This window comes from Maylandia zebra, linkage group LG15, assembly GCF_041146795.1.
Source record: "Maylandia zebra isolate NMK-2024a linkage group LG15, Mzebra_GT3a, whole genome shotgun sequence".
NCBI classification, from domain to species: domain Eukaryota; kingdom Metazoa; phylum Chordata; class Actinopteri; order Cichliformes; family Cichlidae; genus Maylandia; species Maylandia zebra.
In genome coordinates, this window is record NC_135181.1 from 18,337,282 (window position 1) to 18,355,967 (window position 18,686).

Genomic DNA, 18,686 nt, shown 5'->3' on the forward strand with positions numbered 1-18,686 from the left:
GACACCTGATGTTTTAATGCAACCTTCACTTTTTATTTTGGTTGTTGGGAGTTTGAGTTAACACTGGTGCCAGATAGAATCCAGATAGCTGCAACATCTGGGCTTCATTTGGTCATGTTGCGGGCCAAAATGGGTTATGGCTAATTTAGCATAGGTCAGGGGAGGTTGGACACATTACCACAATTTGTATAAAAAAATATAAATAAATTAAAAGAAAGAAAACACCCCAAAAAGATGAAAAGAAAAAGTTTGGTGGTCACACCCACTTGAGCCATAACACATAATACATGAAAGTATCACTTTCTGATTATATAAATGATGTAAGCGGAAATCTGTAAAGCTGGTAGATAGTTATAATAGACCATTTGGTCTCCTAGAAATGTTGTTTATAGTTATACAATTATTTTTTAATAGCAGCTTATTTTCATAAATGAGCTGTTACCTTATTCTGAAATCTTTCCTTGGATTATTTTAGGTTGATTCCTTTAGTTTGATCTTAGAAGACATATTTGCTGCTCTAACAGTTCAGACATACCAAAGGGGGGACTACTAGTCCCTCTCTCAAAACGCTAAGTTGTTTTTAGTATTGAAGCAGGGAGGGGGATGATTGGTAAAACCTTTTGCTGGGGTCTTTGGTGTGGTCTAGTAGAAGCTGGCAGGGTGTAAACTGGTTTCCATAAACATCCTCAAAACGTTTCATGAGGCTCACAAGGCGCTCTGCACCAAATGTGTCAACAAATCTGAACGGACCTGATAAATGTAGGAATAACAAAAGGTCGATTAGCACCAACACAATCGATAACCATCAGTTTACTAATATAAATATCTAGTTCAAAAGTATACAAATGTTGGAGACATACCACCGTGCATGGGAGGAAACCCATATCCAAACACTGCTCCAATGTCTCCTTCTAGAGGGCTTTGTATTATTCCCTCCTGGAGACACATTAACGACTCGTTTATGCAGCGAGACAGCAGCCGGTACTGCATGTCGTATTCTGAAGAACTGCAGCAAACACATAACTTCAGAGAGACAGATCAGAACAGGGCAATTAGTAGATCAGACGAGAGGCTGTTTTCTTACATTGCAGAGGGAGCAGTCACTTGATGGTTCTTGAGAATTTCTTCTACTTCAGGATTCACACTCTTAGTCTTTCCATAGAGAAAGAATCCTTTTCCAGATTTACAACCTATAATTTAAAAATAAAGCATTAGAATCGTGTTTGTGTGAATGGTAAGCTGATCCTCAAACGTGTTCCTCAGTCTTAGAAACCTGTGCCCTTACAGGGTTAGATTTTAGAAATCAGGTAGCAAGATAAATCCATTTTTGATTATATTAAAGTCACCATTTTAGGGTAACAGTTCCTGTTATAGAAAAATTCATCTCAATGATATTCTTAACCCTTAATATTTAAACTAAGTCTGCCCTAAGACAGCTGGGATAGGCTCCAGCCCAAGAAGTCATAAATTGGAACACACTTCAGCATCATCTCCTTAGCTAAGGCAGAACACAAACATCACTTTTATCAGCAGTTAACAAATGTGTCCATTGTAACCTCTCTTTCTTCTTAGGAGTTCATGGTAGAGTCCATTTGACTTTTCTGAATGTAAAACTGATGTAGGTAGACGATGTCTGACTTTACATTTGACCACTCAAAATGCAATTCATTTAAAAAAAATTTAATGTCTTTGATATGCTGCTTTAAGGTGGTGATGAGTCTCAAAGCGAAGTCAGAGAACAGAATGAAAATCCATAAAAGAATCAAATCAAATAGTAAAAATCAGTAATATCACTAATGCAATCGGAATCGCTAAATTCTCATCAATTCCAATACTTAGGCATGAGTGCGTGACAAATTAGTAGTGAGTGATAATGCCCCTATTTTAATGTGAAATGTTTTAACCTTTGAGGCCTTTTTCCAACATGGTCTTGACAATCTCCAGGCTTCCTCCTTCATAACGGGAACCGAAGGCTTTGCACAGCATCTAAATCCAACAATAAACACAGAATACAAAATCCCATCTGTCCCAAAAATCTAAATCAACAAAGTAAGTGAAAGATTACCTCTGAAATATGTAATCCTATGTCAACACCGACTTCATCAGTGACTGCGAAAGGTCCGACATTAAAACCAAAGCTTGTTGCCAGGAAATCGCTTTTTGTTGCGGTCACACCTTCCTGTGGAACAAAATGTGGGTTATGTTAAAGCAAATGTAAAAAGATAAAAATAAATGCTTTAAATAATTACTGGGACCTGATGCTCAACCATTTCTTTAGCAGGGAAAAATTGGCAACACTATTATTTCTCCAAGTCTTTGATTACCTGAAGAAGTCTCAGAGACTCCATAAGCAAGCAACCCATGCAGCGCGTGGTGTAAAAGCCCGGACCATCCTGTAGTTCAGTGGGTTTCGAGGCAGAAAGAGAGCAACACAAGATGGAGACATGCACCAAGATATAATAGAACAATGAGCAAAATGACTAAGATGAAAATAAGATTCACATAGGCTGAAATACTGACTGAAGAACACTTTCAGAGTTGCCATCACCTTGACAGTGACGACAATCTTTCCCTGTTTCAGGGCCACGCTGACAGCAGCAGCCAGCGTGTCCTTAGATGTCTTATCTGTGGTGACAATCTCCACCAGTTGCATCTTGTCCACTGGGGAGAAATAGTGTATGCCAATCACCTGCACAGGCACATATGCAAATTGGTCAAACATCACACAGGAAATAAAGATTCTTAATAATATGTTGAGAAGCCATTATTTTAAAGCCACGATAATAATCACCAAGAAAGTCAAGTGAAAATTAAGGTAGAACTCAACTGTGCAAGCATGAATCAACATTACATTTTTTTTAAATTACTGTAACACTGAAGATATGTTGAAAGTAAAAGTTTGGAGCATTTCTGACTTTTTCAGGGCGTTTGCTGGCAGCAGCGATGTCTCTGACGGGTAGAGCTGAGGTGTTGGTCGCAAATATGCAGTGTGGTGGGGTAACCTGGGCGGGAGGGGGAAGAGTACATTTCCTTATAACTTTAGCTATCTGGACATTATTCTGGAAAGTAGCAGTAGCAGCCAAGATAGCCATAGTCAGCTAGTGAATTCACATTCCACATGCCAGTGATTACTTAGTAATGCAAATAAGTCTTAGACAGAAAATAACTGTTAAACAGCTAATATAGCTATGCTAGAATAATAATGACATAATACTACCTGCATGCAACCAAAAGCTTCTCAAAAATGATTGAAACTCCAAACAAGAAAAGGAAAGCCTCATCTACATCAATCCCACTAAGTTCTTTAACAGTTACTTTGGGTTGGCCTGAGAATTTTCTCAAGTTAAAACCTAAATTAAGGCGAGATTTCTCCAAACAGGTTAGTTCTGCACCAGTTCTTGCTCAAAGTAATTTAGAAGTTCTTAGATGCCCATTTATTGTAATACATTTTCAATGCCAATTTAACCACCTCTAACTAAAACAGTTAAAGACAGAGTAGTTCAAGCAAAACTGCACTCACTGCCTCCACCTCCTTGAGGACTTTATGTTTAATGTTGAGGTCTTCAAACACAGCCTCTATCACCATGTCAGCAGACTCAAAACCAGAGTAATCCGTCTGAATCGACAGATTAGACATAATGGCGTCACGCTCAAATGATATCATGGCTTTCTTCTTCACCCTGGTGTCGAAACTGAAGATCAAGAACATTTTGAGGAGAAAAAAAAAAAAAAAACCCCAAACAAACAAAAATACTTCAAACTGTAAAGCCACTTTTATTTTTCAATAAATAAAATAAATAAATAAATAAATAAATAAATAAATAAATAGTACAGAATGCGTTTATATTACCTTTTATAAACCTTTTCATATCCTTTGCTGATGGCATCCTCTGTGGTGTCCTTTAGGATGCTGGTGAGGCCTTTATCTACAGATACCTGTGCTATACCTGCTCCCATTAGCCCTGCACCCAGAATGGCCAGCTTTCTGTTGCAAACATTTTGTACAGGTGTCTTACTACTATCGCTGAGGCAACTGTATATAGACAGCAAATGTATATGGCAACATAAATCACCCCTGTTTACAGTTCTTACTTTACTTCCTTTTCTGGGGGACCAAATCGGTTCTTCTTACACAACAAACGACCATTGTGAAGTCCAATCAAAGCTTTGGATTCAGAAGTCATCACCAACTTACCAAAGCTCTATGAAGGGTTAAAAGCAACAAGAATTTAACAAATACAATTAGTCTCTTTAACAACAACAAATCCAAAAACTTGATTATAGAGTCATCAATGAAACCCACAAGCCTAAACTGTTAAGCAGCCCATTCTCATTCCCGGGACATCAATTAATGCCATTTTGTCAAAGCTCTTGGCATGACTCGTTTAGGCCTAAGGTGTTCATTGGTGATGGGGCTTTATGCACATACTTATGGCATTAGTGAGAGGAGTCTGTCACTCCACATTCATCATTTGATGAATGAGGAAGGTTCCTGTTGTAACCCAAACTCTGCTCTTTTCCCAACACTAACTACAGAGTGAAAAAACAAAACAGAAAAAACACCCAGCAAAACACAAAAGGTCACAATGGTCAAAATGCAGCACATGTATGACATCTACTAAAAGGCCAGGAGGATTTTTTTTAAAAATCCATCTGACTGAGAAAAAAAAAAAAAAAAAATTCTGTTAGTCCAACTCACCTGAGCTTCAGCCAAATAACCTGCGTTACTGCCGTGCTCTATGCCAGTTTTAACACACTGCACATTAAAATAAGACAGCATGAGACACTCAGCAGCAACATCATGCGCTAATGTGTTTATCTTCACCCATAAGTGTACTCTTTACCTCAATAATCTGGAACGGAGCAGGGTAGAGGTTTTTAGTTTGTTTCTGGACTCTTTTAGTGACAGTGCTGTAGATGATCTTCCTCACTGGACCCAGGCCCGTGACTGTGTCCCACAGCTCTGCACACACACGTTTACAGTGACAGGTTTTCATTTTTTGTTGTGTAAATGTGTACAGCTGGTATTTGCCAATTAGAAGATACCATAGAAAGTTTATCAGTTAAAATTTTAAATGATAAAACTGAAATTTGACAACCTCCTTGAATTCTCAATGGTGTGTTTTGACACCTTAATGTAAAATCAATAAAGACGTGGTTTGACAACCACTAAAATGGGCTGCAGGTTTTTCTAAGGGAACTAGTAAGGCAGCATACTCGCCATTAAGGGTACATGGGAGGTTATCACTACATTCTGATGCACACCCATTCATTTTGTTCAGGCCTGAAATATGACAGAAACCTCTGAAGACTCTGCCATTGCCGGTCCCAAGCCCGGATGAGAAAGGAGGAGGGCTGGGCGTGGGGCTAGCAACCCCACCCTGTAAAAACTCCAATTGCTACGGAAACAGCAAGTGAATCTCAGTATCGACTGAATCAGGGAGTTCAACTCGAATTGAGAAACCGCTTCCAGCTCCTTGCTGCGGAAGGAAATAACAACAAAAATCCAGATACTCTCTGGGATGAGCTAAAAGAGGCTGTGGTCGGTGCAGCAGAATCGAAGATTGGTCGCCGACGGGGCGGCTTTAAGGAGCGCTGGATCTCTGACCGTTCATGGGAACTTATAGATCAACGTCGCTTGGCAAAGTCAGTTCGGGACCAGGTGGCCTTTGACCCACATGCTTCTGCAGACCAGCGTGAGAGGGCCATGGCCACCTACCAAGACCTTGCCCGACAGGTCAAACGCAGCTGCCGGCGTGACAAGCGTGAATGGATCGAAGCTAAAGGCATCGAAGCCCAAGAAGCAGCCGATCGGAACGATACCCGAACCTTATATCGCATTGTACGAGATCTAACTGGGGCTCGTGGTGGCCGCGGTGTTCCAATCCGAGACAAAAATGGACGTGTCCTCCTTACTGCAGCTGAACAAGAACAACGATGGGTCGAACACTTCCGCGATACTGTGAACCAACCTGAGCCACCCCAACGGTTCGAGGCCGAAAACCTGGCACCTTCCATGGATCTTCTTCCTGTCGATATCGGACAAATCAGCATCACTGAAGTCAAGACAGCGATCCGACTCCTCAAGAGTGGAAAGGCCGCAGGCCTGGACGAAATCCTCGCCGAAATGCTGAAGTATGGTGGACCCCATCTTGAAGCCGCCCTTACAAGACTCCTAAACGCCTGCTGGTCAACATCACATGTACCCGATGATTGGACAAAAGGCACCATTATCAAACTTCCAAAAAAAGGTGATTTGGGTGACTGTAACAACTGGCGGGGCATCACGTTGCTGTCGGTACCCAGGAAAGTGTTTTGCCTCGCTCTTTTGAATCGGCTACGACACGCTGTGAACGAACGATTGCGAGAAGAGCAGGCTGGGTTTCGGAGTGGCCGGTCATGCGTCGAGCAAATCTTCACCCTCCGCATGATCATTGAACAAACATTGGAATACCAAAAGAAGATTTCTATTAATTTCATTGACTTCGAGAAGGCTTTTGACAGCGTCCACCGGCCGACTCTATGGGCTATCCTACGCCACTATGGAGTCCCTCAGCAGTTTGTAGATGCCTTTCGTTGTCTCTACTCCAACTCCCGTTGCTGCGTCAGGGCGGATGACGGCTGCACAGCCTTCTTCAAGATCAATACTGGCGTCCGACAAGGATGCGTGCTATCCCCTTTCCTCTTCCTGTTGGTAATTGACTTCATCATGCGACGATCAGTTGACCAAGCTGGCATCGGTGTGCCCTGGCACGAAGCGCGTAATCTCACTGACTTGGACTTCGCAGATGACATCGCCCTGCTGGGCTCGACTCAGGAAGACCTCCAAAAGTTGACCGTGGCCCTGCAGAGGGAGGCAACGAAAGTTGGATTAAGAATCAGTGCCAAAAAACCAAGGTACTCCGAGTTGGCTATGCACGTGCCCGCATTCCTGTCATGATCAACCAACAACGTGCTGAAGAGGTGGAGAATTTTACATATCTTGGCAGCATCATCTCGAATGACGGGGTCTCTGATCGGGATGTCGACGCCAGAGTAGGGAAGGCAGTTGGTGTCCTGCGACGTCTCCAACCTATTTGGAACTCGACCTCCCTGAATGTAAGGGTCAAGATCAGACTACTGAACTCTATAGTCTTCCCTACTGCACGTTACGCTAGTGAAACCTGGCGCTCAACAAGTGCAATTATTCAACACCTGAACGTGCTTCAACAACGTGGCTTGCGGCGAATCCTGAGAATTTCCTACCGGGACCGAATAACAAATGAGGAGGTCCTACGAAGAGCAGGCACCTGCCCATTAGCCGATGTTGTTGCAGAAAGGCGCTTTCGCTTTGCGGGACATATTTTACGCCTACCCCCTCATCGCCCAGCTAAGATTGCCATGACATGGCGTCCACGCACTGGCAAGCGAAAGCAAGGCCGACCAAAGATCACATGGCGTCGAACATTTATGGACGATCTGAGAACTGTCGACATTGCCTGGGACGAAGCTGAAGCAGTCGCTGCTGACCGACATCGATGGAGATCACTAGCTGCCCGATGCGCCGCTCGGCGTAGGAGGAACTAAGTACTAAGTAAATACCTCTGAAGAGGGAAAGAATTAATCACCGGTTTGAAAATTTTTTTTTTTTGTTTGAAGAGACCAAAGACATTTTTTATACTACCTGTGGGCATTTTTTTCCCTGCTGTATGGCCGAACATTTTGAAATTTAGTCTTTGGGAATTGACTTTCTTTTGGAGTCAGCCTCAAGTGGCCATTCAAGAAACTGCAGTTGGTGGCCCCAACCGCTGGGACTGAAAAAACAAGCCAGTTGCAAATGATTTCATGGAACAAATCCTTGGCGGTATAAAGACAACTGGGCTGAACACGAGTTCACTCACTCAGTCTAAATCTTTTTTCCCTAGTAAGGGGAATCTTTTTGTTGGCCAAGTCATTGGCAACACCCACTGCAACTTCCTCAAGGTATTCCATCGTTCGTTCCTCTGGAGACTTCAGACCAGGACCTGAAATATAAATATAAAAGAAGCACAGAGAAAAATGAAACATGTCACTAATTGAAGGCTCAGTCTTGAGCTGCTAAAAAGTTTAATTCCCCACCACCCTCTCCCTTAAGATTACAACAGAAAAACGGTACATTCATTGAAGAAATGCCACATGTATAACATACCCAGAGGGTCCACAAGCTGGTCCACTAGACCCATCTTCTTGGCTTCGTCTGCTGTGATGTTCTTGCCTGACAGCAGCATATCAAAAGCTCCCAGGAGACCCACCTAAACATGTGCAACAAGCAGAATTGAAGACAGTGAGCTGGTATTGGCCCAAGTGAGAGTCTTGACCTTATTATACTCCTGTGTACTGCAGTAGCCACTAGCACAAGACTGCAGCAATGCTTTCAAGACTTTCACTGAGGAACTGATTAATATGAGTGTGTGCATTTATACCATTTTAGGTAGTCTCTGAGTGCCACCTGCTCCCGGCAGCAGTCCCAACATGACCTCCGGAGTCCCCAGGACTGTTTCTTTACTCTTCGTGGCAATTCTGTAGTGGCAGGCTGTTGCAAGCTACAGAAAAGTTACAAAACTGAGAGTTACTGCCCATTTTTTAAGCCAAATTGGCATTTTGACACAAACTGTTGTACCTCAAGGCCTCGACTCACGCATGAGCCATGGATAGCGGCGACAATGGGGACACGAGACTGCTCAATTCTCCTAAACAACTTCTGAGCTTCCTCACAGAGACTGGCGACCTCCTCACTAGTTGTACAGGACTGAAGCATACTGAGAGCAAAGAAAAGAAAAAAAATCAAGATAAATTACTCACTTTTCAATTAAGCATATTAAATTTGATCCATTTGACTTTTTTCGTAAAATACGTCCTGGTTTATTTGCACTTTTACACTTACAAAACAAACAAACAAAACAAAAAGCAACACAGAATACACCACACACATCAGAGACTGTGAAAGCCCTCAAAAGCCTACTTGCTATCTGCTCCAGCAAGGAAACAGCCGGGTTTGCCTGAAATGAGGACAACACTTTTTGAAGATCTATAAAGCCAGATGTCTCCCAACACGTCAGCCAACTCATGCAACTGCAGAGACTGTTTGTTCACCTACACACACAAAACAACAAAATTATGTCATTTCAAGAGTGAAACATGTAGTCAGAACTGTTACAAACTTAATCTCTCTCTAAGACGTGTACTGTTTCATATCCACAAACAGACGCACACACCTTCGATGCTGGGTCATTGAATCGTATAACAGCCACATCGTCCTTGTACTCGAAGCTGATATGTTTATGAGCTAAAAAAGAGAAAACAGCAATTAAAGAATGAGATAGATTACAATAATATTTTTTTGTATAAGCAGATATTTTACTCAAAAAAAAGTGAGAATTTTGTAACGCTTAAGTTTCTTTTTTTTTATAAAACTTTACTTCCCTTTACAACTTTTAATCTGTTTTATTAGATTTAGGCAATTCCATGCATACAGTTTCATGTTCTTAAGCACTGAATTTAAACTTTATTTTGAAGTATTATCTAAATTAACTGCCCAAATAATTACTGAGAGACACTTTGATATGACCTCTGAGGAATGGGACTTGCTTGTAGAAAGACTTTGGTTTAACACTCCAGCCTTGTTTTGCTTGTACTGTGCATGCATATGCTAATGAAACAGAATGGAGCAACATTGTTACCAATAGTTTCACATTATTCTCGTAAACTATAATGAGCAGTAACAAGTCAAGCTATAACAAGATAGGAAAGAAAGTACAATGCAGATTTTAAAGATAAATGTTTGCAGAACAGCTGTGCAAAAACCTGTTTTGCTAATCTTTAACAAGAACTAAAGTATGCAAACAGTTCATCTAAATGAGTCAACACTATATGAATATTACTTTTGTTTAAGATAGCACATGGATGTTGGGGGAACACAGACCACACTAAATTAATACAGCTGAACCTTTACTAAAGAATCGTTGGTTCTTTAGTAAACCACCGATTTGTGATGGATGTGAGTGTACTCTTGGGTATTTGGTGCACCGATCATCATCAAAACCCTCTTTACCTGCCAAATGTGATGATACAGAGAAAATCCGTCTGGCATGACCTAAGAGCAGAAAGAGGCAATAAGAATTTTGAGTGCTCCTGAATAAAAAGGAGAGGCCCTTGACTTTCCTCTAGGACAAGTTTCCCCTAACATAAGGAAAAGAACAAGTTAATACAATTCTGCTAAAGTTAGTCGTGACTGAGCAGAAAGACAGAAATTAAGACAGTAACTTAGTATTGCAGCCCTGTATGCTGTTATCACCAAAAAACTAAAAACTCTAACATTAAACCTTTTACTACAACAGACAGTAAACACAGGCGTTACTAACGTCAGTGCAGAATATCTAATTATATGCCAGCTTTTAATAATTAATGTAATTAAAAATGTTTTACCCACAGTTCCATTTGAAAAATATCTCCCTTTACAACGTTTTTTTTAAACCACTTGAGTAATTTTTCAAGAAAAAAAAGCAAATTCTGAGTTATTATATTTTCAGTTATCCACTAACAGCTTGAGGTCAAATGCTACCGTCGAGTACAAATTCGACAAAGAGTAAATTAAAACGACAAAAATTAAATTAAAGTACCTTCAACAACAACAACAAAAGATGAGTGATTTTAAATATACCTGACAATAAAGGGTGTTTGCCTGTTGCAAACTTGGAGAAAACACCTGCTGCACGAGTGACTGCCATTTCCACCTGAAGCGTTAGTAAAGCGTCAACCGCAACATACATACAAGTGCAATCAACAAAATCTATTACGATGACTGACCGGTGAGGGCGCAAGAGTACCGTTTAATATAGGCCGCCGGTGGGGCTTGAAAAGTGTCTTAGTTTAAAAGATTAATATTTCAAGTCATTATTTTTTAGTTTTAGAGAAGGACCTAGTTGTGATGCAGGTTATAATGAATGTGAACAGCAGTGTAATTTAGTAATATTAATGTGTGCTTTATTGTTTTGCTTCAGGCACACCGTTGGTCGGCTTAGTCACTGGGTGGGTCCTTTAAAGCAGTTTTTGTAGTCCTGGTGGGTCTGGCCGGTCATTAGACAGGGAAGCAGTGTGCTGGGATATAAACCATAAAAACAGGTGAGCTTAAACGTATCTGGTGAGGTTAGAAAGTTAAAAGCTGTTATACGGGTTCTGCAAACTGATTTTTTTCATCTCAAACACAGCGGCAGGAATTTTTGCTGATTAAATTTTAGCTCACAAGTAGCTAGCTAGTTGAGCTAGTCTTGCATGCAGCTTCCAGCTTCGCTGTTTTTATTTTAGATTTCGTCGATACTATAAGGTTATATTTTGTTGCTTTATTTGGACTTATATAATTTGTCGATACGCAGTCAGTATTAGTCTTGTGATTCTGCACATAGGGCTCTGTCATTCTCCAGGAGAGAAATCTAGGTGAAGGGTCAAAGCTAGGGTAGAGGGGGTTGGGCAGGGTGACCGTTGTTGTATGACAAATTAAAGGAAAGTAGTAAACTCCTGAGCCCCAAAATTAGTGGAAGTGGTGGTTCTTATGTGCTATAAGGTGCATTTATTAGTTTGTTTGTTTTTTTTGGCATAGTTTGGATCGACTTATGCTCTGAGAAGGAACAGTGACCGAAATCAAGAGGTCATGAGTTCTGACTGATCACCTTTATTCACCTACCTTTTCAGGATGACAGTGCCCCTATCCATAGAGTTTCCGGGGGTAACTGAATGTTTTCATAATTGTGAAAATGATCAGCAGTGCTCTCTGCCAAATATATTTTGGAAGAATGTGTGCATCCTTTCCTATAACCTTCCACAGATTAGCAGAGTCAAAGTCTAGGCACATTGAAACGGTTTTGGTGATGCTTGGTGATTCAGTAATTTTTCAGTTTTATTCATTGAACCACATAATAAAATATAAAAATCCCTGTATACTGAAAAAAGATAAAAAATAAGAATTGATAGGAGCAAATTCTAAAGAGGTGTTGTTTAAGATATATGGCGTGATTTTAGTCAAACAAAACCAGGACTCAGACATGAAAGTAGAACGGAGTATGATCTGAGAGGTTGTGGTTGTGTAACACTCCTGCCCATGCAATAAGGCTACAATATAATAGTAATAAATATATCCTCCATGGATTGTGTGGTTTCAGGAATAATTTTTTTTTTAAGTCGTTGTGAATTCACACAAAAAAAGTAAGGAATTCTAAGAAAAACACAAAGAAGTCCTAAAATATCCAAGTTAATTTAAAATGTTTTGAATCTGAAATGTTAAACATTTCCATAAACTTTGCAGTAACATTTCTTGCCACAGAGAACAGAATGGCTTCCATGTTGATGAACCCAATTCGGAGCTGCTCAGTCAGCTCTTCCTGGGCAGTGCGATTTGGTAAGTTGTCATTTGTTCCCATAACAGTTTAATATATTTCAAATATCCATAAGTAATTAAGGAAATACATGACTAAGAGTCAGAAATTAAAGATGCAGTACAGCTGCTTCCAGTTCAATATTAGCATTTAAAATCTGGTACTTTTAGGTTTATAATGATAATTTCTTTATTTTTCTTTGTCTAAGGTGCACGATCTCTCAGTACAACAGCCCAGCTTCAGTCTCAAGGTAAGTTTTTTACTATAATGATAATTTTTATCCAGATTATGGCTATGTGTATTATAGATTTTTTTTGAAAGCAGAATGGTAACCAAAGCCTTTAATCGCTGATTTATTTGCCTGGACATAATATGTATAAACCTACTTCCCCTAGCAGATGCTGAGATGCCCTTGCTGTAAGTCTTATTTTTAATTATTTTCTTTCAGTTCAAACAAAGAGCAAGAAGACGCTGGCTCGACCTGGTGTAAAGAACATAGTGCTGGTGGAAGGAGTTCGAACCCCTTTCCTGTTGTCTGGAACCACGTATGTCTCGGCTCTTTTCTTTGTGTTCTCACTTTACATTTATTGTATTGTGCTACACGGAGTACTGAACTCTTAAAAAACAGTCAAGAACATTTTGTAGTGGAAAATAATTTGTGGCTTAAACAAAAGAAAAAACTTTTTGGTTGGTCTCTACAGGTATGCTGACCTAATGCCACACGACCTGGCCAGAGCAGCTCTGCAGTAAGTCTATGGTTGCATTGTTTTTCTGATGACTGTCTGTTGAGACCAGCAAAGTCAATGTCAAATGTTTATCTGCAAATTAAATAATAGTTTGCAGATCCAGTTTTGAACTTGTTCTAACTGAATCAGAGGTTTAAATGGGTAAATGCTTGCAGGGTTTTTTGCTCCACAAAGAAACCCTGCAAAAATAATTGTATATTTGGACACTTTTTAGACAAGGCTACCATGATTTGAATGAATGATTTTTAAAAACTACTTTTCATTTATATGTTGTACTGTGTCACTCTGAACTGCTGATGATCTGTTAAAATATCTCTTAGACTCTTCTAGTCATTATGAAGCAGTAAACATTGTAAGCTTTAAAAGTAATGTGAGGGCAAAGTGCAATGGAGCTGAATGAAGTATATCAGTTTACACTAGAAAGAGATGAAGGAAGGCCAGAACAATGATCTGACAGATCATTGTACAAGGTCTTTATGAACAAATATTTATGTTTGTCCCTCGTTAGCAAAAAAAATAAAATTACTCATTCTGTGTGTTTGTTTATATCTTCTTCTTTTTTTTTCTTTTATATAGGGGCCTGCTAAAACGGACAGGTATACCAAAAGATGCTGTAGACTACATCATATATGGAACAGTCATTCAAGAGGTTAAAACCAGCAACGTAGCAAGAGAGGTATGCACACATAAGCACTCTCCCATACACATATCACATATTGTAAATGTTAACTTTAACTTTGTTATTGCGTACTAAAATATAATTGTGGTGCATTTATTATCTGTAAATGCATAATACAATTACATTTGTGTATAATGTGGCTCTATGTTTACTTTGATTTCAGGCAGCACTGGGTGCAGGCTTCTCTGACAAAATCCCAGCTCACACAGTCACCATGGCCTGCATCTCCTCCAACCAGGCAATGACCTCAAGTATGTCCGGAAAAGAAGCCTCTTCACTGAGACTCTGTATAATTTGTTCTAAATATCATTATTATTATTATTATTATTATTGATATTCAGTGTAGTCCTGCATTGCAGTTGCAAAACAGTTGTGTACACTGCAACAGTGATAAACTGCTATATGCGCTTTTTAGTTGTTTACAGCTCCTATGGGCAAGGAGCAAGATGAATAAAATTTAATCCTAAATGAAAAAAGGCATCCGGTCTTAATGTTTAAGCATCAAAATAAACTGTCATACACCAACATTTGGCAGGTTGGAGGTGAAGTCTGTAAAAATGACAGGGGGAGTAGTATACTGATCAGATGTGTCCTCTTGTGTTAAACCAAATCACATTCATTATATTAGGAAAAGTAGGTAAAGCCTATGGATCTTGACCTATTTTCATGCAATTCTTTGATTTTACTTTCGGTTTTTAATGGTTGTTTTAATCTTTAATCTTCATCTTCTTTATCCATCTCTCCAGGCGTTGGTCTGATTGCTGCCGGTCAGTGTGATGCTGTTGTAGCAGGTGGAGTGGAATTCATGTCAGACGTTCCCATTCGTCACAGCCGTAAGATGAGGAAAACCATGTTGTCCCTAAACAAGGCAAAGACACTCGGCCAGAGGCTCAGTCTGATTGGCAGCATCCGGCTTGCACACCTCTCCCCGGAGGTATATATGATTTAACAACTTTCAGTTTTAGTTGATTTCAGAGTGGCTTACTTCTGTTCACACCATATAGTATTTAACCCTCAAATTGTCCGTTGTGCCGTACTAGCTTCCTGCTGTTGCGGAGTTCTCCACAGCAGAAACAATGGGCCACAGTGCTGATCGTCTGGCTGCTGCATTTGGGGTCTCCAGAGTGGAGCAGGATGAGTTTGCACTGCGATCACACACACTGGCTAAAAAAGCCCAGGACGAAGGGCTGCTGCAGGATGTCATCTCCTTTAAAGTGCCAGGTAAACCCAGCTTTACTGTAGATTATGTTATACATTGACTCATTTAGAATATATAAAGACTTCATATTGGCTTTGAGAAATTTTGAATTATACATTTTGATTTTTTATGTTTTTTGCATGATATGGACTAATTCTATCTGAAATAAATATAATTAATAATTAGCAGAAGCTAAAATAATCTGACTGCGCTTGGACATCTATCACTTTTGAAAAAATCGCTTTCAGTCAATTTGGAAAGTAGAGTTAGGGTTCAAATTGAAAATATTAGTTATTATCGAACAAAATATAAGAGGAATGGGCTAGACTTTAGGCTTTCCTCTTTTTAAAAAAAAAAAAAAAAATGTTTACAATAGAGTGGCATTCATGTCTCCTCAGGTCGTGATATTGTGTCAAAGGACAACGGCATACGGCCATCATCCATGGATCAAATGGCCAAACTAAAGCCTGCCTTCGTTAAACCTCATGGAACAGTCACTGCTGCGAACTCTTCTTTCCTGGTAAAGACACAGAAACGGCGCTAATTGTTTCTTTTGTGTATCTGGGTTAAAGATATGTTTGGTTTTGACAAAATCTTATTCTTTATTAGGAAATAACTTAAAAATCTTTAATCAGGTGCACCCACACTTTATTCAGGAAATTCATTAAAAAACAATCATTACATATACTTTGTGTGAATGAAGCAGCTTCTTCTGCAAGTTCCTCATCCTGTGGTTGAACACCAATTCCACCATCCTAGCAGCTGGCGATAGTAGTCCTTATGCTCTGCAGACTCTTTCATCTCAGTTGAGCAAACACCTGAACCAGTTCTCCACTTGGTGCAAGTTCTGATTAGAGTGGTCCGCCAGCTCACATTGGACCCTCAGATCATAAAGGGGACTAACATCACCAGCTGCAGTCCATCATGGTGGAGAAACTCTGGAGACTGCCACAAAAGACCTAACTGCACAGATGATGATGATGAGCAGGCACAGCTCTCATTGGTTAGCAGTCATCAAACTTCAAAATAAAAGCGAAGGGATTGTCCAACTCTGTCATTTTGTCTGATAAAAAATGGGGAACAAAATAGATTTTTTTTAAGTTTCCTATACTTGACTTAGGTTGCCCAAAGTCAATATTATATATATGGGAAACCCTTTTATCCTAAACCCTCTTGTTCACTTGTGTCACCATGCTCAAACTAGTTCTTCCAAATTTTCAGTTTTGGAAACTGTTCTTGGATCATGAAGTTGAGATTCTTGTTTGTGTGTCCTCAGACCGATGGTGCCTCTGCTGTGCTTGTCATGTCTGAAGAGAAAGCTTTGGCTATGGGTTACAAGCCTAAAGCCTACCTCAGGTATCTAAACCCTGTCTTCTTGGTAGATTAACAATAACTTCTATAATAATGCTAGATTGCACAATATGCTTATTTAAATATTTTATCCTGGCAGAGACTTTGTCTATGTGTCTCAGGACCCCAAAGATCAGCTGCTTTTGGGGTGAGTTACTACTTCTTACTCAGTAGATTTGATTAGATGGTGGTTTCTTAATTGTCTTGAGGACTATTAAAAAAAAGAAGACTTATTCTACCTCCATGCTTTCTCTGTTTGATTATTTTAGGCCAACGTACGCTACACCTAAAGTCCTGGAACGTGCCGGCTTGTCCATGAGTGATATTGACGTCTTTGAGTTTCACGAGGCATTCGCAGTAAGTTATTACAATATATTTCAGGGGGGGAAAAGTATGTGAGTCTATGTGATCCATCAATATTCTGTCCGTCTCCACCAACATTTCTGTGTTTGCCTCTAATCGAGTTTCAGCATGTTGTCATGTACAGTATAAATGTTGTCCACATGCAGGAGTAAAATTTGACATGTCTGCTTCATACTCAACACAGTTGGATCAATACAGATCAATTTCCAGGCTGGTTTCCATGGTAACTCGGTGGATATATATTTGTGTGTGTTTTTCAGGGTCAGATCATGGCAAATTTGAAGGCTATGGACTCGGATTGGTTTGCTCAGACGTACATGGGCAGGAAATCGAAGGTAAAGATGGCCGTTGGTCATCTGTTTGCTTTTTCTCAAAAACTAGATCCATGCAGCTCACCTTGATGCTTGCAGCACACTGCAAAACATGAACAGCCACAAAGAATTGAATATGCTTGGATAACAATTATTTTTACACAATCGCATCAAGTATTGTAATGCCTTTCTCACTTTAACTGGGGTCATATAAAAGTTCATCTGAAAGCAGGGAGCTGCCTGATGATTTAGCTTCTTGGGAAAACTGCCAGTGTTATAAGGCTTCTGATCAAGCTGTCATAGACCGATTATTAAGTTATGGGCTTCTCTTACCTAGCTTGGTTAGCGCACTGCATCCAAAGTTAGCAATCTTAATACAGCCTTGAAACATTTTAAAAGGGGAGCTGAAACGACCACTGAAGGAGCTGGAGTTTTTGGCACTGTGGCCCTTCCTTTATTTTATAGCCCCAAAGATTGCAGATTGGTGGATATGTGGATAATGTCTGGGCCTTCATTTTTTGTTAACAGCATCAACAATTTTTTCTGTTGAGGTCAAGTGGACATCCTCAGCTGAAATCCATTCACCTGAGCTGATGTCCTGTTGAGTTTTCACTGGTGTTTACATCACTCATGACCTGATGGTCGCTGTGTGTGCAGGTTGGGACTCCTGCCATGGAGAAGTTCAATCTGTGGGGCGGTTCTCTGTCTTTGGGTCACCCATTCGGTGCCACTGGCTGCAGACTGGCAACCACAGTAGCAAACAGACTGAAGAAGGAGGGAGGACAGTATGGGCTCATAGCAGCCTGTGCTGCTGGAGGACAGGTAACACACTCTGATTTTACATTTTGAAATTCAAAACTCCCAAAGTGATAAGATTTGTTGTGACTGAGAGATTAACATTTAATAGACCTCAGAGTAATATATTTGTATTAAGACTAACATAGTCGCTATTTTGTAGTGTAATTTCTTCTTTTCTTGTCTATTCCAGGGTCATGCCATGGTGATCGAGGCTTACCCCCAGTAACACAGTTAAAAACCATTGGACAGACAACTACACATACATTCTCTCTCTCACTCACACACACACACACACACATCGATAAAAGAGAGTGTACATATGGCCACCACTTTGCCTGTATGGGAGAACAGTCAGATACAGTATGAGTGTCTCTGAAGGATCTCTTGTAAATGTAACTTTGCTTAGGGGCTTTTGAATTTAAGCAGATTGTCGATGAGGAATGTTTTTTTTTGTTTTGTGGACTCGAGCAGTGTCTCGAGAGCATTATCAGCGAGTCCAACATAACATAACAAAGTTTTAGCTCTAAGAAGAGCAACAGTGAGCCTAATGTAATGTTTCTAATACGCTGTAATAATTTTTTTTCTTACTGACTGTTGGAATTAAACGGTGTGTTAATTACACTGGGACTCATTTCTGTTGTTCCTGCTTAACTTTTGTACTAAATGCATCTGATTTTGGCTAGCGGTAAGAAACAAGTTGTAACTAGTAATAGAATAGAAAACTGTGGATCTGATCAATTTCTAATGGCCAGCAGCTGGCAAATCCTCTGGTTGTTTTTCATAGTTTCAGGTTGAATTTAATCAAACAGGAAGTCCATTAAAGGTCAGAGAGGATGATTGTCCAGAGATACTGGC

The 18,686-nt window shown here is 40.1% G+C and overlaps 2 protein-coding genes across 3 annotated transcripts; one reads left to right on the forward strand and one right to left on the reverse strand.

The window, feature by feature from the left end:
• Positions 1-16: 16 nt before the first annotated feature.
• On the reverse strand, positions 17-10,835 carry hadhaa (hydroxyacyl-CoA dehydrogenase trifunctional multienzyme complex subunit alpha a). Its single transcript, XM_004550686.4, has 21 exons — positions 10,679-10,835; positions 10,070-10,111; positions 9,234-9,304; positions 8,981-9,111; positions 8,639-8,777; positions 8,442-8,561; positions 8,168-8,270; positions 7,881-8,003; positions 4,845-4,963; positions 4,700-4,756; positions 4,093-4,202; positions 3,851-3,985; positions 3,521-3,692; positions 2,916-3,002; positions 2,549-2,689; positions 2,325-2,393; positions 2,066-2,179; positions 1,905-1,986; positions 1,085-1,190; positions 861-1,006; positions 17-750 (listed from the first exon to the last, which is right to left on the reverse strand). Exons 1-21 carry the CDS (start codon positions 10,785-10,787, stop codon positions 581-583), a joined length of 2,346 nt encoding a protein of 781 aa, XP_004550743.4. The 5' UTR covers positions 10,788-10,835; the 3' UTR covers positions 17-580.
• Positions 10,836-10,985: 150 nt separating this feature from the next.
• hadhb (hydroxyacyl-CoA dehydrogenase trifunctional multienzyme complex subunit beta) lies at positions 10,986-18,452 on the forward strand. Of its 2 annotated transcripts, none has more exons than XM_004550585.5 (16): positions 10,986-11,139; positions 12,335-12,409; positions 12,595-12,636; positions 12,835-12,931; positions 13,088-13,132; positions 13,709-13,808; positions 13,975-14,062; positions 14,558-14,745; positions 14,852-15,032; positions 15,408-15,529; positions 16,286-16,365; positions 16,460-16,507; positions 16,629-16,716; positions 16,983-17,057; positions 17,691-17,855; positions 18,022-18,452. In XM_004550585.5, the coding sequence occupies exons 2-16, from the start codon at positions 12,343-12,345 to the stop codon at positions 18,055-18,057; spliced, it is 1,422 nt and encodes a 473-aa protein (XP_004550642.1). In that variant the 5' UTR covers positions 10,986-11,139; positions 12,335-12,342; the 3' UTR covers positions 18,058-18,452. The 2 variants fall into 2 exon arrangements, with proteins under 2 accessions (XP_004550642.1, XP_004550643.1); XM_004550586.5 differs by having other exon boundaries at positions 11,015-11,139; positions 12,317-12,409.
• Positions 18,453-18,686: the final 234 nt, after the last annotated feature.